At 51.0% G+C, this 26,079-nt stretch overlaps 2 protein-coding genes across 3 annotated transcripts in view; both read right to left on the bottom strand.

Moving 5' to 3' along the window:
* Positions 1–5,912: 5,912 nt before the first annotated feature.
* LOC120922490 lies at positions 5,913–9,031 on the bottom strand. Its single transcript, XM_040334680.1, has 2 exons — positions 8,012–9,031; positions 5,913–7,840 (listed from the first exon to the last, which is right to left on the bottom strand). Exons 1-2 carry the CDS (start codon positions 8,174–8,176, stop codon positions 5,978–5,980), a joined length of 2,028 nt encoding a protein of 675 aa, XP_040190614.1. The 5' UTR covers positions 8,177–9,031; the 3' UTR covers positions 5,913–5,977.
* An 89-nt stretch (positions 9,032–9,120) lies between these two features.
* LOC120922491 (RNA-binding protein Nova-2-like) overlaps positions 9,121–26,079 on the bottom strand; it is a gene marked incomplete at its 5' end in the record, with an annotated part of 29,662 nt that continues 12,703 nt past the window's right edge. The window contains 1 exon segment of one of the 2 annotated variants that reach the window (XM_040334681.1): positions 9,121–10,204. In XM_040334681.1, coding sequence (XP_040190615.1) covers positions 9,362–10,204 — 843 coding nt within the window. 2 annotated transcript variants of the gene reach the window in all.

Here is a 26,079-nt window from a genome sequence, read left to right as displayed (position 1 = left end):
GGTTGGGGAAAGGGTTGGTCTGGGTTCCAGGTGGTTGGGGGTAGGGTTGGTCTTGGTTCCAGGTGGTTGGGGAAAGGGTTGGTCTGGGTTCCAGGTGGTTGGGGCTAGGGTTGGTCTGGGTTCCAGGTGGTTGGGGAAAGGGTTGGTCTGGGTTCCAGGTGGTTGGGGGTAGGTTGGGGTTGGTCTGGGTTCCAGGTGGTTGGGGCTAGGGTTGGTCTGGGTTCCAGGTGGTTGGGGAAAGGGTTGGTCTGTGAGTACCAGGTGGTTGGGGCTAGGGTTGGTCTGGGTTCCAGGTGGTTGGGGGTAGGGTGGGTCTGGGTTCCAGGTGGTTGGGGAAAGGGTTGGTCTGTGAGTACCAGGTGGTTGGGGCTAGGGTTGGTCTGGGTTCCAGGTGGTTGGGGGTAGGGTGGGTCTGGGTTCCAGGTGGTTGGGGGTAGGGTTGGTCTGGGTTCCAGGCCTTCATTCTAGGGGGGCGCAGACATACCCTGTGAGTAGTAGATCTTGTCACTTGTGCAAGTTTTTTTTTTCCAATTTAAACCGTGTGTAGGCATTCCCTGTGAGTCCCAACCCTTTTATCCCTGATGGGAGTAGTCATTCCCTGTGAGTCCCAACTCTTGTATTCCTGATGGGAGTAGTCATACCCTGTGAGTCACAACTCTTTTATCCCTGATGGGAGTAGTCATACCCTCTGAGTCCCAACTCTTTTATCCCTGATGGGAGTAGTCATACCCTCTGAGTCCCAACTCTTTTATCCCTGATGGGAGTAGTCATACCCTCTGAGTCCCAACTCTTTTATCCCTGATGGGAGTAGTCATACCCTGTGAGTCACAACTCTTTTATCCCTGATGGGAGTAGTCATACCCTCTGAGTCCCAACTCTTTTATTTCTGATGGGAGTAGTCATATCCTGTAAGAACCAACCCTTTTGTTCCTGATGGGAGTAGTCATACCCTGTGAGTCCCAACCCTTTTGTTCCTGATGGGAGTAGTCATACCCTCTGAGTCCCAACTCTTTTATCCCTGATGGGAGTAGTCATTCCCTGTGAGTCCCAACCCTTTTATTCCTGATGGGAGTAGTCATACCCTGTGAGTCTCAACTCTTTTATCCCTGATGGGAGTAGTCATATCCTGTGAGTCCCAACTCTTTTATTCCTGATGGGAGTAGTCATACCCTGTGAGTCTCAACTCTTTTATCCCTGATGGGAGTAGTCATATCCTGTGAGTCCCAACTCTTTTATTCCTGATGGGAGTAGTCATATCCTGTAAGAACCAACCCTTTTGTTCCTGATGGGAGTAGTCATACCATGTGAGTCCCAACTCTTGTATTCCTGATGGGAGTAGTCATACCCTGTGAGTCCCAACTCTTTTATTCCTGATGGGAGTAGTCATACCCTGTGAGTCCCAACCCTTTTATTCCTGATGGGAGTAGTCATTCCCTGTGAGTCCCAACTCTTTTATCCCTGATGGGAGTAGTCATTCCCTGTGAGTCCCAACCCTTTTATTCCTGATGGGAGTAGTCATTCCCTGTGAGTCCCAACCCTTTTGTTCCTGATGGGAGTAGTCATACCCTCTGAGTCCCAACTCTTTTATCCCTGATGGGAGTAGTCATACCCTGTGAGTCACAACTCTTTTATCCCTGATGGGAGTAGTCATACCCTCTGAGTCCCAACTCTTTTATTTCTGATGGGAGTAGTCATATCCTGTAAGAACCAACCCTTGTGTTCCTGATGGGAGTAGTCATACCCTGTGAGTCCCAACTCTTTTATCCCTGATGGGAGTAGTCATTCCCTGTGAGTCCCAACCCTTTTGTTCCTGATGGGAGTAGTCATACCCTGTGAGTCCCAACCCTTTTGTTCCTGATGGGAGTAGTCATACCCTCTGAGTCCCAACTCTTTTATCCCTGATGGGAGTAGTCATTCCCTGTGAGTCCCAACCCTTTTGTTCCTGATGGGAGTAGTCATACCCTGTGAGTCCCAACCCTTTTATTCCTGATGGGAGTAGTCATACCCTGTGAGTCTCAACTCTTTTATCCCTGATGGGAGTAGTCATATCCTGTAAGAACCAACCCTTTTGTTCCTGATGGGAGTAGTCATACCCTGTGAGTCCCAACTCTTGTATTCCTGATGGGAGTAGTCATTCCCTGTGAGTCCCAACCCTTTTATTCCTGATGGGAGTAGTCATACCCTGTGAGTCCCAACTCTTTTATTCCTGATGGGAGTAGTCATACCCTGTGAGTCCCAACCCTTTTATTCCTGATGGGAGTAGTCATTCCCTGTGAGTCCCAACTCTTTTATTTCTGATGGGAGTAGTCATTCCCTGTGAGTCCCAACCCTTTTATTCCTGATGGGAGTAGTCATACCCTCTGAGTCCCAACTCTTTTATTTCTGATGGGAGTAGTCATTCCCTGTGAGTCCCAACCCTTTTATTCCTGATGGGAGTAGTCATTCCCTGTGAGTCACAACCCTTTTATTCCTGATGGGAGTAGTCATACCCTGTGAGTCCCAACCCTTTTATTCCTGATGGGAGTAGTCATTCCCTGTGAGTCACAACTCTTTTATCCCTGATGGGAGTAGTCATACCCTCTGAGTCCCAACTCTTTTATTTCTGATGGGAGTAGTCATTCCCTGTGAGTCCCAACCCTTTTATTCCTGATGGGAGTAGTCATTCCCTGTGAGTCCCAACTCTTTTATCCCTGATGGGAGTAGTCATACCCTGTAAGAACCAACCCTTTTGTTCCTGATGGGAGTAGTCATACCCTGTGAGTCTCAACCCTTTTTTTACATGATGGGAGTAGTCATACACTGTGAGTCCCAACCCTTTTATTCCTGATGGGAGTAGTCATACCCTCTGAGTCCCAACCCTTTTATTCCTGATGGGAGTAGTCATACCCTGTGAGTCCCAACTCTTGTATTCCTGATGGGAGTAGTCATACCCTGTGAGTCCCAACTCTTGTATTCCTGATGGGAGTAGTCATACCCTCTGAGTCCCAACCCTTTTATTCCTGATGGGAGTAGTCATACCCTCTGAGTCCCAACCCTTTTATTCCTGATGGGAGTAGTCATACCCTGTGAGTCCCAACTCTTGTATTCCTGATGGGAGTAGTCATACCCTGTGAGTCCCAACTCTTGTATTCCTGATGGGAGTAGTCATACCCTGAGAGTCAATACCCTTTTGTTTCTGATAGGAGTAGTCATACCCTGAGAGTAGTAACCCTTTTATTCCTGATGGGAGTAGTCATACCCTGTGAGTCCCAACTCTTGTATTCCTGATGGGAGTAGTCATTCCCTGTGAGTCACAACCATTTTATTCCTGATGGGAGTAGTCATTCCCTGTGAGTCCCAACCCTTTTATTCCTGATGGGAGTAGTCATACCCTGTGAGTCAATACCCTTTTGTTTCTGATAGGAGTAGTCATACCCTGAGAGTAGTAACCCTTTTATTCCTGATGGGAGTAGTCATACCCTGTGAGTCCCAACTCTTGTATTCCTGATGGGAGTAGTCATACCCTGTGAGTCAATACCCTTTTGTTTCTGATAGGAGTAGTCATACCCTGAGAGTAGTAACCCTTTTATTCCTGATGGGAGTAGTCATACCCTGTGAGTCCCAACTCTTGTATTCCTGATGGGAGTAGTCATACCCTGCGAGTAGTAACCCTTTTATTCCTGATGGTATCTTCTGCAAGGTGTATCCGCAGAGTGATGCGGATGATGAGGATGGTAGTTGTATGATGATGATGATGTGGAAATGACATCACACACACACGGTTACCAGATAACTGATTTATTAGATGAATTGCACCCCGTATCATGGGGCAACAGTGCACAATAATACGGATCTCAAGGTACGTGTCACCTTATCTGTCTTGGCCCTGTGCTCAGTCTGGTGGCCTTCCAGATTTCCAGTGTTTGGACTTCCCTGAATTCCAGAACTTTCTATGGAGGCTAGAGAAGTGTCGATATGCAAAAGAAGAGGAGGATGGCATTTTGTCATAAAGGGGATGCCATCTTCTCAGTCACCCCAAGTCTTCCTACAAACCTCCCGTCTACCAATGGCGGTCAGGCTAGATCTGTCACCCCAGGTCTTCCTACAAACATCCCGTCTACCAATGGCGGTCAGGCTAGATCTGTCACCCCAGGTCTTCCTACAAACATCCCGTCTACCAATGGCGGTCAGGCTAGATCTGTCACCCCAGGTCTTCCTACAAACCTCCCGTCTACCAATGGTGGTCAGGCTAGATCTGTCACCCCAGGCCTTCCTACAAACATCCTGTCTACCAATGGCGGTCAGGCTAGATCTGTCACCCCAGGTCTTCCTCCAAACATCCCGTCTACCAATGGCGGTCAGGCTAGATCTGTCACCCCAGGTCTTCCTACAAACATCCCGTCTACCAATGGCGGTCAGGCTAGATCTGTCACCCCAGGTCTTCCTACAAACCTCCCGTCTACCAATGGTGGTCAGGCTAGATCTGTCACCCCAGGCCTTCCTACAAACATCCTGTCTACCAATGGCGGTCAGGCTAGATCTGTCACCCCAGGTCTTCCTACAAACCTCCCGTCTACCAATGGCGGTCAGGCTAGATCTGTCACCCCAGGCCTTCCTACAAACATCCTGTCTACCAATGGCGGTCAGGCTAGATCTGTCACCCCAGGTCTTCCTACAAACCTCCCGTCTACCAATGGCGGTCAGGCTAGATCTGTCACCCCAGGTCTTCCTACAAACCTCCCGTCTACCAATGGTGGTCAGGCTAGATCTGTCACCCCAGGCCTTCCTACAAACATCCTGTCTACCAATGGCGGTCAGGCTAGATCTGTCACCCCAGGTCTTCCTACAAACCTCCCGTCTACCAATGGCGGTCAGGCTAGATCTGTCACCCCAGGTCTTCCTACAAACCTCCCGGCTACCAATGGTGGTCAGGCTAGATCTGTCACCCCAGGCCTTCCTACAAACATCCTGTCTACCAATGGGGGTCAGGCTAGATCTGTCACCCCAGGCCTTCCTACAAACATCCCGTCTACCAATGGCGGTCAGGCTAGATCTGTCACCCCAGGTCTTCCTACAAACCTCCCGGCTACCAATGGTGGTCAGGCTAGATCTGTCACCCCAGGTCTTCCTACAAACCTCCCGGCTACCAATGGTGGTCAGGCTAGATCTGTCACCCCAGGCCTTCCTACAAACATCCTGTCTACCAATGGGGGTCAGGCTAGATATGTCACCCCAGGCCTTCCTACAAACATCCCGTCTACCAATGGCGGTCAGGCTAGATCTGTCACCCCAGGCCTTCCTACAAACATCCCGTCTACCAATGGCGGTCAGGCTAGATCTGTCACCCCAGGCCTTCCTACAAACATCCCGTCTACCAATGGTGGTCAGGCTAGATCTGTCACCCCAGGTCTTCCTACAAACCTCCCGTCTACCAATGGCGGTCAGGCTAGATCTGTCACCCCAAGTCTTCCTACAAACCTCCCGTCTACCAATGGTGGTCAGGCTAGATATGTCACCCCAGGTTTTCCTACAAACCTCCCGTCTACCAATGGCGGTCAGGCTAGATCTGTCACCCCAGGCCTTCCTACAAACATCCCGTCTACCAATGGCGGTCAGGCTAGATCTGTCACCCCAGGTCTTCCTACAAACATCCCGTCTACCAATGGCGGTCAGGCTAGATCTGTCACCCCAGGTCTTCCTACAAACCTCCCGTCTACCAATGGCGGTCAGGCTAGATCTGTCACCCCAGGTCTTCCTCCAAACATCCCATCTACCAATGGCGGTCAGGCTAGATCTGTCACCCCAGGCCTTCCTACAAACCTCCCGTCTACCAATGGCGGTCAGGCTAGATCTGTCACCCCAGGCCTTCCTACAAACCTCCCGTCTACCAATGGCGGTCAGGCTAGATCTGTCACCCCAGGCCTTCCTACAAACCTCCTGTCTACCAATGGCGGTCAGGCTAGATCTGTCACCCCAGGCCTTCCTACAAACATCCTGTCTACCAATGGGCGGTCAGGCTAGATCTGTCACCCCAGGTCTTCCTACAAACCTCCCGTCTACCAATGGCGGTCAGGCTAGATCTGTCACCCCAGGTCTTCCTACAAACCTCCCGTCTACCAATGGCGGTCAGGATAGATCTGTCACCCCAGGTCTTCCTACAAACCTCCCGTCTACCAATGGCGGTCAGGCTAGATCTGTCACCCCAGGTCTTCCTACAAACATCCCGTCTACCAATGGCGGTCAGGCTAGATCTGTCACCCCAAGTCTTCCTACAAACCTCCCGTCTACCAATGGCGGTCAGACTAGATCTGTCACCCCAAGTCTTCCTACAAACCTCCCGTCTACCAATGGCGGTCAGGCTAGATCTGTCACCCCAGGTCTTCCTACAAACCTCCCGTCTACCAATGGCGGTCAGGCTAGATCTGTCACCCCAGGTCTTCCTACAAACATCCCGTCTACCAATGGTGGTCAGGCTAGATCTGTCACCCCAGGCCTTCCTACAAACCTCCCGTCTACCAATGGCGGTCAGGCTAGATCTGTCGCCCCAAGTCTTCCTACAAACATCCCGTCTACCAATGGCGGTCAGGCTAGATCTGTCACCCCAGGCCTTCCTACAAACATCCCGTCTACCAATGGTGGTCAGGCTAGATCTGTCACCCCAGGTCTTCCTACAAACATCCCGTCTACCAATGGTGGTCAGGCTAGATCTGTCACCCCAGGTCTTCCTACAAACCTCCCGTCTACGAATGGCGGTCAGGCTAGATCTGTCACCCCAAGTCTTCCTACAAACATCCCGTCTACCAATGGCGGTCAGGCTAGATCTGTCACCCCAGGCCTTCCTACAAACATCCCGTCTACCAATGGCGGTCAGGCTAGATCTGTCACCCCAGGCCTTCCTACAAACCTCCCGTCTACCAATGGCGGTCAGGCTAGATCTGTCACCCCAGGCCTTCCTACAAACCTCCCGTCTACCAATGGCGGTCAGGCTAGATCTGTCACCCCAGGTCTTCCTACAAACATCCCGTCTACCAATGGTGGTCAGGCTAGATCTGTCACCCCAGGCCTTCCTACAAACCTCCCGTCTACCAATGGCGGTCAGGCTAGATCTGTCGCCCCAAGTCTTCCTACAAACATCCCGTCTACCAATGGCGGTCAGGCTAGATCTGTCACCCCAGGCCTTCCTACAAACATCCCGTCTACCAATGGTGGTCAGGCTAGATCTGTCACCCCAGGTCTTCCTACAAACATCCCGTCTACCAATGGTGGTCAGGCTAGATCTGTCACCCCAGGTCTTCCTACAAACCTCCCGTCTACGAATGGCGGTCAGGCTAGATCTGTCACCCCAAGTCTTCCTACAAACATCCCGTCTACCAATGGCGGTCAGGCTAGATCTGTCACCCCAGGCCTTCCTACAAACATCCCGTCTACCAATGGCGGTCAGGCTAGATCTGTCACCCCAGGCCTTCCTACAAACCTCCCGTCTACCAATGGCGGTCAGGCTAGATCTGTCACCCCAGGCCTTCCTACAAACCTCCCGTCTACCAATGGCGGTCAGGCTAGATCTGTCACCCCAGGCCTTCCTACAAACCTCCCGTCTACCAATGGTGGTCAGGCTAGATCTGTCACCCCAGGCCTTCCTACAAACCTCCCGTCTACCAATGGCGGTCAGGCTAGATTTGTCACCCCAGGTCTTCCTACAAACATCCCGTCTACCAATGACGTTCAGGCTAGATCTGTCACCCCAGGCCTTCCTACAAACATCCCGTCTACCAATGGCGGTCAGGCTAGATCTGTCACCCCAGGCCGTCCTACAAACATCCTGTCTACCAATGGCGGTCAGGCTAGATCTGTCACCCCAGGTCTTCCTACAAACATCCCGTCTACCAATGGGGGTCAGGCTAGATCTGTCACCCCAAGTCTTCCTACAAACATCCCGTCTACCAATGGGGGTCAGGCTAGATCTGTCACCCCAAGTCTTCCTACAAACATCCCGTCTACCAATGGCGGTCAGGCTAGATCTGTCACCCCAGGCCTTCCTACAAACATCCCTTCTACCAATGGCGGTCAGGCCGGCTTTGTCACTCCACTTTAGTAAGAATGATGATCTGTATGTTCTCTCTGTGCACTGGAAGCACCTTTCCTGCTTCTGTCTCTGCAATATCTTCATTAAAAGAAAGTCCCCAAATAATGTCTTCATCTGAGGTGGAGGAGCCCCAGATAGGAGCACATAAAATAAAAGCAACCTTATATACACACAAGATCTGTATGTGGAGACCTCAGGACCGGACAGTGATAATAAGAAATGGTCTCCAGGGATAGAGATCAGAGGGCTTAGTACATACAGTATCTTCTCAGGTATGCTCGCCTCTATAGCCCAGGCGCAGTTTTGCACAAGATATATACATAGTGCACCCTGGAGCTGGAAAGAGCGGCACGTATCCCTCTCTATGGTCCTTCACTGCCATACACATATACAGCTTGTCAGTCTATCATCTTAAATAATCACTATAAAGTCAATTTTACAGATTTTAGCTAAATTTCAACCAATGGTAAAACATCTTTATAGCCTTAGCAAACACCTACATCTGCTTAAAAATATACAAGTTTGGCTTTTTTTCAAATGTAATCATCAAAGCAGCCCTAGAGATGGTCCTGTCTATGAGGGGTTGGTGACGTGTTGTATCCCTTCACCCCAGAAGTCACTAACAAGAAATTTGGCACAAGTTTGGGACAGAAAAGGGAGGGTTTGGCACGCTTCTAGTCTGAAGGCTATTGGTTCATGAGATAACAGATTTAGGACATTCTGGGGTTGATTTCCTAAAATCTGGTGCCGCTCTGCATAGTAGCCAATCGGCTTCCAGGTTTTATCATCAAAGCTGAAGTTGGAAGTTGATTGGCTACTATGCAGAGCTGCCCCAGATTTTAGGAAATCGACCCCAGAATATCCATACATGTCACCACCGGACAGTGAGGAGGGGGCCCCTGTGCTACCCATCGAGTCACGGGAACTGCTGGTGTAACCCTGCTGTGGAGGAGTCTTGGAATATCCATTGTAGACTGTTTTCCCAAAAAACAAAGTGGTGTATTTCATTTTAGTGTCACCCTACTGTTATGGAGAAGGGCGTCTTACTGGGCGAATGCTTTACAGTGCAAAATTTGCCTTTATTGCTATTTTATTAATAATTAACATTTCACATTTGTAGGGTTAACACATTTCCTTGTGATTGGGACTAGGTAGCCTTCAAACAGCCAAAGCCAGGCTGACCCTTGAAGGTTTCAGCTGTGTTCCAACAGACATGTCATGTCCACGACCCTTTGCGTTTCCCAGTTCTACCATCCATCCCCCCCACACGCACCAACCTCTCCCACCAAACGTCTTCAGTTAGCCAACCTTTTGTGGGTTAGTTGACCGCACACTTTGCTCGTAAGCCACCCTCTGCCCAATCAAGTATTGTGCTGCTTGTGTGGCCCCCGGTGGTCCTGTGATGATCACTTTCCTGCTTCTTGTTCCAGGGACAAATTCCCCCTTCTTGGAAATCTGTATGCGAGCTCCTGTCAGCTCTTGGTATTCAATCAATGTCTTTCCACCTTTCCCCAGTATTGCACCTACCAGGGTTTCTGGTACAGCCATCTCCAGAGTCTCCTTACCGGCAACGCTTTCCGCAGCTAGCTTCTCCATTAGGATTCCTCCACCCCCCAAGCCCAATGCAGGACCAGCTTCACCTGTGTAAGATGCTAAAAGATTGACAGCTGCTGGATGGACACCGCCAACTAATGGATTAAATCCTAAACCTGTGCTGTAACCATAGCTGGCTAAAGTATTCAGAGCCGTAGAGATGGCCAGAAGATCTCCACCAGATATTGCAGCTGAAGCAGCTGGTGCAGCTGGGTATGGGGCAATGGTTGCCTCCGCCATCCCTCCAGCATATGGGGATCCTGTAGGGTTGGAGTTGGCCACAGGACCTTGGGTGTTGGTGTAGCTGATGTTGAGATAGGAGGTGCCCTGTGGCGGGTCCTCTTTTGCTTTGTGTATGATGCTTCTTACAGCATGCTGAACCTGGGAAGCTTCCCCACTCACTGTCACCACCCGTTCCTGGAGATTTGGACCTGCTGGCTTCTGAGAGAGCTGGACCCACGCTCCAGATTCCTCCATGATACTACGGACCGTTGCTCCACCTTTCCCAATGATGAGGCCGGCTGTTGTGTTGGGAACAATAAGTTTAGCCTGAAAATTGAGTTGGGAGGAGAGAAAATGAATGAAGATGTGGTGAATGTAAAATGATAAAACAGTGTGTGAAGGAATTGGTATTAGATATATTCTGGTGTGCAAATTAGTATCGGGTACAGCGTGGTGAGAGATTAGTATCGGGTACAGCGTGGTGAGGGATTAGTATCGGGTACAGTGTGGTGAGGGATTAGTATCGGGTGCAGTGCAGTGAGGGATTAGTATCGGGTACAGTGTGGTGAGGGATTAGTATCGGGTACAGTGTGGTGAGGGATTAGTATCGGGTACAGCGTGGTGAGGGATTAGTATCGGGTACAGCGTGGTGAGAGATTAGTATCGGGTACAGCGTGGTGAGAGATTAGTATCGGGTACAGCGTGGTGAGGGATTAGTATCGGGTACAGTGCAGTGAGGGATTAGTATCGGGTACAGTGCAGTGAGGGATTAGTATCGGGTACAGCGTGGTGAGAGATTAGTATCGGGTACAGTGTGGTGAGAGATTAGTATCGGGTACAGTGTGGTGAGGGATTAGTATCGGGTACAGCGTGGTGAGGGATTAGTATCGGGTACAGTGCAGTGAGGGATTAGTATCGGGTACAGCGTGGTGAGAGATTAGTATTGGGTACAGTGTGGTGAGAGATTAGTATCGGGTACAGTGTGGTGAGGGATTAGTATCGGGTACAGTGTGGTGAGGGATTAGTATCGGGTACGGTGTGGAGAGGGATTAGTATCGGGTACAGTGCAGTGAGAGATTAGTATTGGGTACAGCGTGGTGAGAGATTAGTATCGGGTACAGCGTGGTGAGGGATTAGTATCGGGTACAGCGTGGTGAGAGATTAGTATCGGGTACAGTGCAGTGAGGGATTAGTATCGGGTACAGCGTGGTGAGAGATTAGTATCGGGTACAGCGTGGTGAGAGATTAGTATCGGGTACAGCGTGGTGAGGGATTAGTATCGGGTACAGCGTGGTGAGAGATTAGTATCGGGTACAGCGTGGTGAGGGATTAGTATCGGGTACAGTGCAGTGAGGGATTAGTATCGGGTACAGTGCAGTGAGGGATTAGTATCGGGTACAGCATGGTGAGAGATTAGTATCGGGTACAGTGCAGTGAGAGATTAGTATTGGGTACAGCGTGGTGAGAGATTAGTATCGGGTACAGCGTGGTGAGGGATTAGTATCGGGTACAGCGTGGTGAGGGATTAGTATCGGGTACAGTGCAGTGAGGGATTAGTATCGGGTACAGCGTGGTGAGGGATTAGTATCGGGTACAGCGTGGTGAGGGATTAGTATCGGGTACAGCGTGGTGAGGGATTAGTATCGGGTACAGCGTGGTGAGGGATTAGTATCGGGTACAGTGCAGTGAGGGATTAGTATCGGGTACAGCGTGGTGAGAGATTAGTATCGGGTACAGTGCAGTGAGGGATTAGTATCGGGTACAGTGTGGTGAGAGATTAGTATCGGGTACAGCGTGGTGAGGGATTAGTATTGGGTACAGTGCGGTGAGAGATTAGTATCGGGTACAGTGCAGTGAGGGATAAGTATCGGGTACAGCGTGGTGAGAGATTAGTATTGGGTACAGTGCAGTGAGGGATTAGTATCGGGTACAGCGTGGTGAGGGATTAGTATCGGGTACAGTGCAGTGAGGGATTAGTATCGGGTACAGCGTGGTGAGAGATTAGTATCGGGTACAGTGTGGTGAGAGATTAGTATTGGGTACAGTGCAGTGAGGGATTAGTATCGGGTACAGCGTGGTGAGGGATTAGTATCGGGTACAGCGTGGTGAGGGATTAGTATCGGGTACAGTGCGGTGAGAGATTAGTATCGGGTACAGTGCAGTGAGGGATTAGTATCGGGTACAGTGCAGTGAGGGATTAGTATCGGGTACAGTGCAGTGAGGGATTACTATCGGGTACAGCGTGGTGAGGGATTAGTATCGGGTACAGCGTGGTGAGAGATTAGTATCGGGTACAGCGTGGTGAGGGATTAGTATCGGGTACAGCGTGGTGAGGGATTAGTATCGGGTACAGCGCGGTGAGGGATTAGTATTGGTACAGTGTGGTGAGGGATTAGTATCGGGTACAGCGTGGTGAGAGATTAGTATCGGGTACAGTGCAGTGAGGGATTAGTATCGGGTACAGCGCGGTGAGGGATTAGTATCGGGTACAGTGCAGTGAGGGATTAGTATCGGGTACAGTGTGGTGAGGGATTAGTATCGGGTACAGCGTGGTGAGGGATTAGTATCGGGTACAGTGCAGTGAGGGATTAGTATCGGGTACAGTGCAGTGAGGGATTAGTATCGGGTACAGCGTGGTGAGAGATTAGTATCGGGTACAGTGTGGTGAGAGATTAGTATCGGGTACAGTGCAGTGAGAGATTAGTATCGGGTACAGCGTGGTGAGAGATTAGTATCGGGTACAGCGTGGTGAGGGATTAGTATCGGGTACAGTGTGGTGAGGGATTAGTATCGGGTACAGTGTGGTGAGAGATTAGTATTGGGTACAGTGCAGTGAGGGATTAGTATCGGGTACAGTCGGTGAGGGATTAGTATCGGGTACAGCGTGGTAAGGGATTAGTATTGGTACAGTGCAGTGAGGGATTAGTATCGGGTACAGTGCAGTGAGGGATTAGTATCGGGTACGGTGTGGAGAGGGATTAGTATCGGGTACAGTGCAGTGAGGGATTTGTATCGGGTACAGTGCAGTGAGAGATTAGTATCGGGTACAGTGTGGTGAGAGATTAGTATCGGGTACAGTGCAGTGAGGGATTAGTATCGGGTACAGTGCAGTGAGGGATTAGTATCGGGTACAGTGTGGTGAGGGATTAGTATCGGGTACAGTGCAGTGAGGGATTAGTATCGGGTACAGTGCAGTGAGGGATTAGTATCGGGTACAGCGTGGTGAGGGATTAGTATCGGGTACAGCGTGGTGAGAGATTAGTATTGGGTACAGTGTGGTGAGGGATTAGTATCGGGTACAGCGTGGTGAGGGATTAGTATCGGGTACAGTGTGGTGAGGGATTAGTATCGGGTACAGTGCAGTGAGGGATTAGTATCGGGTACAGTGCGGTGAGGGATTAGTATCGGGTACAGTGCAGTGAGAGATTAGTATCGGGTACAGCGTGGTGAGAGATTAGTATCGGGTACAGTGTGGTGAGGGATTAGTATCGGGTACAGTGCAGTGAGGGATTAGTATCGGGTACAGTGCAGTGAGGGATTAGTATCGGGTACAGCGCGGTGAGAGATTAGTATCGGGTACAGCGTGGTGAGAGATTAGTATCGGGTACAGTGCAGTGAGGGATTAGTATCGGGTACAGTGCAGTGAGGGATTAGTATCGGGTACAGTGCAGTGAGGGATTAGTATCGGGTACGGTGTGGAAAGGGATTAGTATCGGGTACAGTGCAGTGAGGGATTAGTATCGGGTACAGTGCGGTGAGGGATTAGTATCGGGTACAGTGCAGTGAGGGATTAGTATCGGGTACAGTGCGGTGAGGGATTAGTATCGGGTACAGCGTGGTGAGGGATTAGTATCGGGTACAGTGCAGTGAGAGATTAGTATCGGGTACAGCGTGGTGAGAGATTAGTATCGGGTACAGTGCAGTGAGAGATTAGTATCGGGTACAGCGTGGTGAGAGATTAGTATCGGGTACAGTGCGGTGAGAGATTAGTATCGGGTACAGCGTGGTGAGGGATTAGTATGGGGTACAGTGCGGTGAGAGATTAGTATCGGGTACAGTGCAGTGAGGGATTAGTATCGGGTACAGTCGGTGAGGGATTAGTATCGGGTACAGCGTGGTGAGGGATTAGTATTGGTACAGTGCAGTGAGGGATTAGTATCGGGTACAGTGCAGTGAGGGATTAGTATCGGGTACGGTGTGGAGAGGGATTAGTATCGGGTACGGTGTGGAGAGGGATTAGTATCGGGTACAGTGCAGTGAGGGATTTGTATCGGGTACAGTGCAGTGAGAGATTAGTATCGGGTACAGTGTGGTGAGAGATTAGTATCGGGTACAGTGCAGTGAGGGATTAGTATCGGGTACAGTGCAGTGAGGGATTAGTATCGGGTACAGTGCAGTGAGGGATTAGTATCGGGTACAGTGCAGTGAGGGATTAGTATCGGGTACGGTGTGGTGAGGGATTAGTATCGGGTACGGCGTGGTGAGGGATTAGTATCGGGTACAGCGTGGTGAGGGATTAGTATCGGGTACAGCGTGGTGAGGGATTAGTATCGGGTACAGCGTGGTGAGAGATTAGTATCGGGTACAGTGCAGTGAGGGATTAGTATCGGGTACAGTGCGGTGAGAGATTAGTATCGGGTACAGTGTGGTGAGAGATTAGTATCGGGTACAGTGCAGTGAGGGATTAGTATTGGTACAGTGCAGTGAGGGATTAGTATCGGGTGCAGTGAGGGATTAGTATCGGGTACAGTGCAGTGAGGGATTAGTATCGGGTACAGTGCAGTGAGGGATTAGTATCGGGTACAGTGCAGTGAGGGATTAGTATCGGGTACAGTGCAGTGAGGGATTAGTATCGGGTACAGTGCGGTGAGAGATTAGTATCGGGTACAGTGCAGTGAGGGATTACTATCGGGTACAGTGCAGTGAGGGATTAGTATCGGGTACAGTGCAGTGAGGGATTAGTATTGGTACAGTGTGGTGAGGGATTAGTATCGGGTACGGTGTGGTGAGGGATTAGTATCGGGTACAGTGTGGTGAGGGATTAGTATCGGGTACAGTGCAGTGAGGGATTAGTATTGGTACAGTGTGGTGAGGGATTAGTATCGGGTACGGTGTGGTGAGGGATTAGTATCGGGTACAGTGTGGTGAGGGATTAGTATCGGGTACAGCGTGGTGAGAGATTAGTATCGGGTACAGTGCAGTGAGGGATTAGTATCGGGTACAGTGTGGTGAGGGATTAGTATTGGTACAGTGTGGTGAGGGATTAGTATCGGGTACGGTGTGGTGAGGGATTAGTATCGGGTACAGTGCAGTGAGGGATTAGTATTGGTACAGTGTGGTGAGGGATTAGTATCGGGTACGGTGTGGTGAGGGATTAGTATCGGGTACAGTGCAGTGAGGGATTAGTATTGGTACAGTGCAGTGAGGGATTAGTATTGGTACAGTGTGGTGAGGGATTAGTATCGGGTACGGTGTGGTGAGGGATTAGTATCGGGTACAGTGCAGTGAGGGATTAGTATCGGGTACAGTGTGGTGAGGGATTAGTATCGGGTACGGTGTGGTGAGGGATTAGTATCGGGTACAGTGTGGTGAGGGATTAGTATCGGGTACAGTGTGGTGAGAGATTAGTATCGGGTACAGTGCAGTGAGGGATTAGTATCGGGTACAGTGCAGTGAGGGATTAGTATCGGGTACAGTGCAGTGAGGGATTAGTATCGGGTACAGTGCAGTGAGAGATTAGTATCGGGTACAGTGCGGTGAGGGATTAGTATCGGGTACGGTGTGGTGAGGGATTAGTATCGGGTACAGTGTGGTGAGGGATTAGTATCGGGTACGGTGTGGTGAGGGATTAGTATTGGGTACAGTGTGGTGAGGGATTAGTATCGGGTACGGTGTGGTGAGGGATTAGTATCGGGTACAGTGCGGTGAGGGATTAGTATCGGGTACGGTGTGGAGAGGATTAGTATCGGGTACAGTGTGGTGAGGGATTAGTATCGGGTACAGTGTGGTGAGGGATTAGTATCGGGTACAGTGTGGTGAGGGATTAGTATCGGGTACAGTGTGGTGAGGGATTAGTATCGGGTACAGTGCGGTGAGGGATTAGTATCGGGTACGGTGTGGAGAGGGATTAGAATCGGGTACGGTATGGTGTTTGCGTTGTATCGGGTACAGTGCGGTGAGGGATTAGTATCGGGTACGGTGTGGAGAGGGATTAGAATCGGGTACGGTATGGTGTTTGCGTTGTATCGGGTACGGTTGTGGTGTTGGATTTGTATGGGATACGGGTGTGGTGTTGGCGTTGTATCGGGTACAGTGTTGTGTTGAATTAGTATTGGGTACGGTGTGGTAAGGGATTAGTATGGGGTACGGTGTTGGCGTTGTATGGGGTACGGTGTGGTGTTGGCGTTGTATTGGGTACGGTGTGGTGAGGGATTAGTATGGGTACGGTGTGGTGTTGGCGTTGTATTGGGTACGGTGTGGTGAGGAATTAGTATGGATATTGTGTGGTGTTGGCGTTGTATTGGGTATGGTGTGGTGAGGGATTAGTATGGGGTATGGTGCAGTGTTGGCGTTGTATTGGGTACGGTGTGGTGAGGGATTAGTATGGGATACGGTGTGGTGTTGGCGTTGTATTGGGTACGGTGTGGTGAGGAATTAGTATGGGTATTGTGTGGTGTTGGCGTTGTATTGGGTATGGTGTGGTGAGGGATTAGTATGGGTATTGTGTGGTGTTGGCGTTGTATTGGGTACGGTGTGGTGAGGGATTAGTATGGGGTATGGTGCAGTGTTGGCATTGTATTGGGTACGGTGTGGTGAGGGATTAGTATGGGATACGGTGTGGTGTTGGCGTTGTATTGGGTACGGTGTGGTGAGGGATTAGTATGGGATACGGTGTGGTGTTGGCGTTGTATTGGGTACGGTGTGGTGTTGGCGTTGTATCGGGTTACGGGTGTGGTGAGGGATTAGTATGGGGTACGGTGCGGTGTTGGCGTTGTATGGGGCACAGTGTGGTGTTGGCGTTGTATCGAGTACAGTGTTGAATTAGTATTGGGTACGGTGTGGTAAGGAATTAGTATGGGTACGGTGTGGTGTTGGCGTTGTATTGGGTACGGTGTGGTGAGGAATTAGTATGGGTACGGTGCGGTGTTGGCGTTGTATTGGGTACGGTGTGGTGAGGGATTAGTATGGGTACGGTGCGGTGTCGGCGTTGTATTGGGTACGGTGTGGTGAGGGATTAGTATGGGTACGGTGTGGTGTTGGTGTTGTATTGGGTACGGTGTGGTGTTGGCGTTGTATCGGGTACGGGTGTGGTGTTGAATTAGTATTGGGTACGGGTGTGGTGAGGGATTAGTATGGGGTACGGTGTGGTGTTGGCGTTGTATTGGGTACGGTGTGGTGTTGGTGTTATATCGGGTACGGGTGTGGTGAGGGATTAGTATGGGGTACGGTGTGGTTTTGGAGTTGTATCGGGTACGGGTGTGGTGAGGGATTAGTATGGGGTACGGTGTGGTGTTGGCGTTGTATTGGGTACGGTGTGGTGAGGAATTAGTATGGGTATTGTGTGGTGTTGGCGTTGTATTGGGTATGGTGTGGTGAGGGATTAGTATGGGGTATGGTGCAGTGTTGGCGTTGTATTGGGTACGGTGTGGTGAGGGATTAGTATGGGGTGCGGTGTTGGCGTTGTATTGGGTACCGTGTGGTGAGGAATTAGTATAAGTACGGTGTGGTGTTGGTGTTGTATTGGGTATGGTGTGGTGTTGGCGTTGTATCGGGTACGGGTGTGGTGTTGAATTAGTATTGGGTACGGTGTGGTGAGGGATTAGTATGGGGTACGGTGTGGTGTTGGCGTGGTATTGGGTACGGTGTGGTGTTGGCGTTGTATCGGGTACGGTGTGGTGAGGGATTAGTATGGGGTACGGTGTGGTGTTGGCGTTGTATTGGGTACGGTGTGGTGAGGGATTAGTATGGGGTACGGTGTGGTTTTGGCGTTGTATTGGGTATGGTGTGGTAAGGGATGAAGATTAGGGTTATAGTTCTCCCTGGCTCCTGAGAACCCCCCCAGTTTCCTCCTCCCTCTGTGCCGTCCAGCCTCCTATGGTGCCCCCCAAGTTCCAACCGTGTCCCACAATGCACCTGCAAAGCTACCTAGAGATAGCTCCAGCCCCTTCTTAGAAATCCTGTTCCCTACAGTCACCCCCCCCCCCCCCCCAACGCCGGGCTGTCATTGGGTGGAGCCTGCCAATGATGTGCGAGAAAGGTGAACTGACCCCCGTCTGTGGCACACCACACTGGCTGTCATTGGGTGGAGCCTGCCAATGATGTGCGAGAGAGGTGAACTGACCCCCGTCTGTGGCACACCACGCTGGCTGTCATTGGGTGGAGCCTGCCAATGATGTGCGAGAGAGGTGAACTGACCCCCGTCTGTGGCACACCACGCTGGCTGTCATTGGGTGGAGCCTGCCAATGATGTGCGAGAGAGGTGAACTGACCCCCGTCTGTGGCACACCACGCTGGCTGTCATTGGGTGGAGCCTGCCAATGATGTGCGAGAGAGGTGAACTGACCCCCGTCTGTGGCACACCACGCTGGCTGTCATTGGGTGGAGCCTGCCAATGATGTGCGAGAGAGGTGAACTGACCCCCGTCTGTGGCACACCACGCTGGCTGTCATTGGGTGGAGCCTGCCAATGATGTGCGAGAGAGGTGAACTGACCCCCGTCTGTGGCACACCACACTGGCTGTCATTGGGTGGAGCCTGCCAATGATGTGCGAGAGAGGTGAACTGACCCCCCTCTGTGGCACACCACGCTGGCTGTCATTGGGTGGAGCCTGCCGATGATGTGCGAGAAAGGTGAACTGACCCCCGTCTGTGGCACACCACACTGGCTGTCATTGGGTGGAGCCTGCCAATGATGTGGGAGAGAGGTGAACTGACCCCCGTCTGTGGCACACCACGCTGGCTGTCATTGGGTGGAGCCTGCCAATGATGTGCGAGAAAGGTGAACTGACCCCCGTCTGTGGCACACCACGCTGGCTGTCATTGGGTGGAGCCTGCCAATGATGTGCGAGAGAGGTGAACTGACCCCCGTCTGTGGCACACCACGCTGGCTGTCATTGGGTGGAGCCTGCCAATGATGTGCGAGAGAGGTGAACTGACCCCCGTCTGTGGCACACCACGCTGGATGTCATTGGGTGGAGCCTGCCAATGATGTGCGAGAGAGGTGAACTGACCCCCGTCTGTGGCACACCACACTGGCTGTCATTGGGTGGAGCCTGCCAATGATGTGCGAGAGAGGTGAACTGACCCCCGTCTGTGGCACACCACACTGGCTGTCATTGGGTGGAGCCTGCCAATGATGTGCGAGAGAGGTGAACTGACCCCCGTCTGTGGCACACCACGCTGGCTGTCATTGGGTGGAGCCTGCCGATGATGTGCGAGAAAGGTGAACTGACCCCCGTCTGTGGCACACCACACTGGCTGTCATTGGGTGGAGCCTGCCAATGATGTGGGAGAGAGGTGAACTGACCCCCGTCTGTGGCACACCACGCTGGCTGTCATTGGGTGGAGCCTGCCAATGATGTGCGAGAAAGGTGAACTGACCCCCGTCTGTGGCACACCACGCTGGCTGTCAGTACAGACACATTGGCTACTATATTCTTATGCAGGATTGGCTTTACCGATCAATAGCCTGTCTGCCCCCCACCGATTTCTCTGGGGTTAGGGATGGTGCAGGTGCCCACAGGCCTCATAAGAAATGAACTGGACTCAGCGCAGAGCTCCCATCAGGGGAAAGGTGAACTCCACTCAAGAGACAGCACTCCATGCTGGAGGAGAGATTCCTTGTCATAGGGCTAAGAGAGTAGAGGCGGCTAAGGGAGTCTGGAAGACTGAGAGCCAGGATAACTAGGTGAGTCCAGAGGACTGAGGGAATCTGGAAGTCTCTAAGCACTGAAAGAGCCCGGGTGTCAGTAGAACCCCTACTAAGAGGCCAGGAAGTATGGTCTGCGATCTGCAACTGAAGCACTCGAGAGAGTCGGGAGAGCTGAGAGAGTCGGGAGAGCTGAGAGAGCCGGGAGAGCCGAGAGAGTCGGGAGAGCTGAGAGAGTCTGAAGAGCCAGGAGATCTGAGAGATTCGGGATAACCAGGAGAGGTGAGAGAGTTGGTATAGCCAGGAGAACAGAGAGTCAGGAGAGCCGAGAGATAGTCAGGAGAGCCGAGAGATAGTCAGGAGAGCCGAGAGATAGTCAGGAGAGCTGAGAGATAGTCAGGAGAGCCGAGAGATAGTCAGGAGAGCCGAGAGATAGTCAGGAGAGCCGAGAGATAGTCAGGAGAGCCGAGAGATAGTCAGGAGAGCCGAGAGATAGTCAGGAGAGCTGAGATTATATATACTCTATACTGTCCTATATCCTACACTATATATATCTGATACATCTTGTATTATATACTGTACTGTGCAAAAGTTAGAAATGCTGTAAAGCACGAATGTTTTCAGAAATCTACTGTCTGGTGGGTACACTTCGCTTTCTTCATTTACAGCATCGCACCTCCCTGCCCAGGACTGTATATATATATATATATATATATATATATATATATATCCTCTCTCTACACTCACCGGACACTTTATTAGGTACACCTGTTCAGTTGCTCGGTAACACAAATTGCTAATCAGCCAATCACAAAGCAGCAACTCAATGGCCTGGATTCACAGACAGCGGGCGCAAATTAAGCCGCCGCAGCGCAGGGAGGCAAGCACGGAATTCACAAAGCCAGTGCTCCCAAAACTGCGCTGGGTTCTAAGGCGCAGGCCGGCGTAGGTGGAAGTCGGCGTGAGCCATGAAAATGAGGCGTGGCCCCATGCAAATGAGGCGTGACCCATGCAAATGAGGCATGACCCCATGCAAATGAGGCGTGACCCCATGCAAATAAGGCGTGACCCCATGCAAATGATGGGCCGAACGCCAGACAAGTACTTAAAATGAACTGTGCATGCGCCGTGGATGCATCCCCCTGCGTCTGCTCACAACCACATCGGAACAACTGCCTAAGCTACGCCGGATCACTGCTGTGAAGGACTTTTATGCAATTGCCTATATGCTTCAGTCTAATTCTCTCCCTGCTATTTTAAGGTCTGTGTGTTGTGTGAAGAAGACCTGTGTTTACCCTTAAGAGATGTGTATTGTATCGTCAGGCTAAATGATTAGATAAGTGGCTCATGTTAATTATTCTGATTGCTTCATTGTGGTAATTACCTCTTCTATATGCGGGGCCAAGCTGTCTAGATAATGTATTCTGTTACAACTAGTAATTAACTTCACTGATGTCATTATCTAAAGAAATGTGTCTTCAGAGTCGGCGCCAAAGTGTCTACCTATAATCTGTATGGAAGCCCCCAGTGTGTGAAAAGGTGGTGGAGATTTCATTGTTCTTTGATTGATGATTAGCTTGTAAACTGTATATATAACTAGGAGAATGCTGCCATTAAAGTGTGTCTTGTTCCAGCATTAAGCTTTGGCTCATGTGTGGATTATTCTGTGATTTTCTTTTATGGGAAGAAGGGACGGCTTGACGGGGATGATTTCTCCTACCGTCACAACTGGTTGGCAGCAGCGGGATTTTCCCTTCTACTCTCCTTTACACCAGGATTCCAAGCAGACACTGGGAACAGTGAATGGAAGGCTGGTACACCCTGCTTAAAAGAAATACACTGAAAGAACTACTGGAAGTTCGTGGAAGGATTGCTAGCAACAAAACCAAGCGGGTCATCATAGCAGAATTAATGGAGCTAGACCAGGAGAACGGGATTGCAGCAACGCCAGCAGTACAAGAGATGGAGACACCAGTGATTCAGGAGGAGGAATCGCCAGCCAACAAAGTAATGAGAGAGAAGCTAGCATGGTTCGGTCCGAACCCAACGGCGGATGTGGTGCTGAAAGTGATGGACCTGTTAGCAGAGAAGGCTAAACAAATAAGAGACGCAGAACTACAGGAGGATAAACAAATAAGAGACGCAGAGCTACAGAAGGATAAACAAATAAGAGACGCAGAACTACAGTTAAAACTGGCAGCAGTCCGACAAGCAGCCGCACATTCTCCAAACAGTGAGTACAGCACAGCAGACACAAGGAAGATTCCGTTTAGCGCTTTTAAAGCTTTTGATGAAAAGGACTGTGAGATTGATAACTACCTGGCAGATTTTGAGAGACAATGTAACCTGCACCGAATAGCTAGAGGAGAGTGGGTTGCAATATTGTCAGGCAAACTGTCAGGCAAAGCTTCTGATGCTTTCCGGACCGTGCCAGAGCAGGATATCCATAGCTACGCCAGGGTTAAAGAAGTGCTCCTGGCTCGTTATGCAGTAACCCCAGAGTCCCACCGACAGAAGTTCAGGGACTCACGCAAAACCACGGAAGACTCTTACGCGGAATGGGCATGCCAGTTGTCCCTGTCGGCCTCTAACTGGGTTAACAGCAGCCAGGCCACCACCGCAGAGGACATTTTGCAACTAATGCTCCTGGAGCAATTTTACAATCACATCCAGACGAACGTCAAAGATTGGGTGAGAGATCGCAGGCCCATGACTCTACCAGAGGCCGCGAAGTTGGCAGATGAATATGCGGATACTCGCAAGATGAACCAGGTCACACCACGGGTACAACCTCCACGACCAACGGCGCCCTCACACCCACCAGCCGCTAGATACCAACCTCCTAACAGACCGATGACATCGAGCCCTCGCTATCCACGCCAGGAGGACAACGAACAACGTTGCTTCCGGTGCAAACAGTTGGGTCACTTCAAGCAGAATTGCCCCATGAATGACAACACCAGGTCAAATTGGTCTCAACCTGGGTACCGCCCACCAGCAGCAGCCCATTGTGTAGACTCGGCTTGGGATCCCCAGGAGCTGGGTCAGGAAGAACCATTGGGCACCCCTTACGAAGCCCTCATGGTACAATCTGTTATTACGGACAACAGGGAACACCATTGTCAGCTGGTCATGGGTAACGGAAAAACCGCCCGGGGATTAAGAGACAGCCGGGTGGGCGACAGCCATGAGCCGGAGGGGCCCTGGAGGGAGCTGGGCAGAAAGAGGCACCGCCAGCTACCCCCCAAGAAGAAGAGGTCCTGGAAGCCGTATAACAAGCTGACCTGGGAGGAGAAGAAGCGACTGGAGGAGAGGGAGTCGCAGCGGGCGTCCCAGATGCGGGCCGAGAAGTTCGCCAAGGGCCCACCGGTGGCCCCTTACACCACCACCCAGTTCCTGATGATGAAGTACCACGTGGAGAGCCTGCAGGACATGAGCAAGCAGGAGCTGATCCGTGAGTACATAGAGCTGGAGGAGTGCATAAGCCGCCTGGAGGAGGAGAACAACCACCTGAGGTCACAGCGGGGTGACGCCCCCAAGCTCCATGAACTGGAGATGGAGCTGGAGAAGCTCAAAGAGGAGAACTGGCGGCTGGGGAGGGAGCAGGGGGTGGCTGACCCTATGGGGCTCTGAGTCCCCTCTCCCCCCCCCCGGACTCTGAGCACCAGTGCTACAGCATTTCAACAAATATAACTTTTTCTTTTTATGAATCTCCTGTGACTGTCACTTCAGAGCCATAACCTGCCCCTCCCATAGCGGGACACCTAGACGGCGGCGCACAGACCCATTCGCCGTCTTCACACTGACTTCTGGTGACTCTGCAGATCGCACAAAGACTTGGGGACTGACCGGCGTGTGATCTGACGACCCGGTGACATACCTGAGTCGGAAGCTGTTGCCAAGGGAGGTCAGTCACGCCACCATTGAAAAAGAGTGTCTGGCCTTGGTATGGGCACTCAAAAAGCTCACACCTTACCTTTATGGCCGGGCTTTCGCTCTCATCACCGATCACAACCCCTTGGTGTGGCTTAACCGGGTTTCAGGGGACAACGCCCGTTTGCTACGCTGGAGCTTGGCCTTACAGCCCTATGACTTTACGATTCATTACCGCCCAGGCAAGCAAAACGGGAATGCCGATGGATTGTCACGCCAAACGGAGTTAACCTCGGACTAAAAGCTCTGAACCCGTCAACCCTACTGGACCAGGGAAGGTCCAACCGAGTTGCCGGAGCAGGGAGAAAAAGGGGGGCCATTGTGAAGGACTTTTATGCAATTGTCTATATGCTTCAGTCTAATTCTCTCCCTGCTATTTTAAGGTCTGTGTGTTGTGTGAAGAAGACCTGTGTTTACCCTTAAGAGATGTGTATTGTATCGTCAGGCTAAATGATTAGATAAGTGGCTCATGTTAATTATTCTGATTGCTTCATTGTGGTAATTACCTCTTCTATATGCGGGGCCAAGCTGTCTAGATAATGTATTCTGTTACAACTAGTAATTAACTTCACTGATGTCATTATGTAAAGAAATGTGTCTTCAGGGTCGGCACCAGAGTGTCTACCTATAATCTGTATGGAAGCCCCCAGTGTGTGAAAAGGGGGTGGAGATTTCATTGTTCTTTGATTGAGGATTGGCTTGTAAACTGTATATAACTAGGAGAATGCTGCCATTAAAGTCTCTCTTGTTCCAGCAGTAAGCTTTGGCTCATGTGTGGATGATTCTGTGATTTTCTTTTATGGGAAGAAGGGACGGCTTGACGGGGAGGATTTCTCCTACCGTCACAACTGCGTACGGCGTGAACGTAACCTACGCCCAGCCTGACACACTTCCAACGCACAATACGCCGGCTTGTGTTCCCTGGTGCAGACCTGAGCATGTCTGTTGCCGGGTTGCGCCTCCTTTATGGGGAATAACTTTACGCCGGACGTACAATTTACGCGCACCTCGCGTAGTATGCGTCGGGCACACGCACGTTCGTGAATCGCCGTATTTCCCTCATTTGCATGTTTGAATGGCTGATCAATGGGAGCGGCATCATGCCTAAATGTGCGCCCGCCCTACGCCGGCGTAAGCAAGATACGTTGGCTTAGGATGGCCTCTTTTTAGGCGTATCTTGGGATGTGACTCGGGCGCACAGATACGCCGGGCGCACAGATGCGCCGGGAGAACAGATGCGCCGGGAGAACAGATACGCCGGGCGCACAGATACGTCGGGAGCACAGATACGTCGGGAGCACAGATGCGTCGGGAGCACAGATGCGCCGGGAGCACAGATGCGTCGGGAGCACAGATACGCCGGGAGCACAGATACGTCGGGCGCACAGATACGCCGGGCGCACAGATACGCCGGGCGCACAGATACGCCGGGCGCACAGATACGCCGGGAGCACAGATACGTCGGGAGCACAGATGCGCCGGGAGCACAGATGCGCCGGGCGCACAGATGCGTCGGGAGCACAGATGCGCCGGGAGCACAGATGCGCCGGGAGCACAGATACGCCGGGAGCACAGATACGTCGGGAGCACAGATGCGCCGGGAGCACAGATACACCGAGCGCACAGATACGCCGGGCGCACAGATACGCCGGGCGCACATTTGCACTATGACGGCGTAAGTGCTTTGTGAATCCGGGCCAATGCATTTAGATGTGGTGAAGACGACTTGCTGCATCAGAAGGGGGAAGAAAGGGGATCTCGGTGACTTTCAGCGGGGGATGGGTGGTTGGCTGTCGGATTATTTCTGGGATTTTCACACACAACCATCTCTCGGGATTACAGAGAATGGAGGGAAAAGAGAAACTGTCCAGTGAGCGGCAGTTGTGTGGAGAGGTCAGAGGAAATTCCGGGGCTGATGATAGAAATGCAACAGGAACTCCAATAACCCAAATTACACCTTGTTACACCCTCTCTGATCACACAACACGTCCAACCTTGGAGCAGATGGGCTACAGCAGTAGAAAATCACATTGGGGGCCATTCTGTAGATTAAATGGTCTGTAGATTATATGGTGTACACATATAATGGTCTGTAGATTATATGGTGTATATATAATGGTCTGTAGATTATATGGTGTGTACATATCATGGTCTGTAGATTATATGGTGTACATATAATGGTCTGTAGATTATATGGCGTGTACATATAATGGTCTGTAGATTATATGGCGTGTACATATAATGGTCTGTAGATTATATGGCGTGTACATATAATGGTCTGTAGATTATATGGTGTGTACATATAATGGTCTGTAGATTATATGGTGTATATATAATGGTCTGTAGATTATATGGTGTATATATAATGGTCTGTAGATTATATGGTGTATATATAATGGTCT

The sequence above is a fragment of the Rana temporaria genome, unplaced genomic scaffold (genome assembly GCF_905171775.1).
Source record: "Rana temporaria unplaced genomic scaffold, aRanTem1.1, whole genome shotgun sequence".
Lineage (NCBI taxonomy): Eukaryota > Metazoa > Chordata > Amphibia > Anura > Ranidae > Rana > Rana temporaria.
Note: the sequence above shows the minus strand (reverse complement) of the source record. Positions and strands in the feature narration are given on the sequence as shown.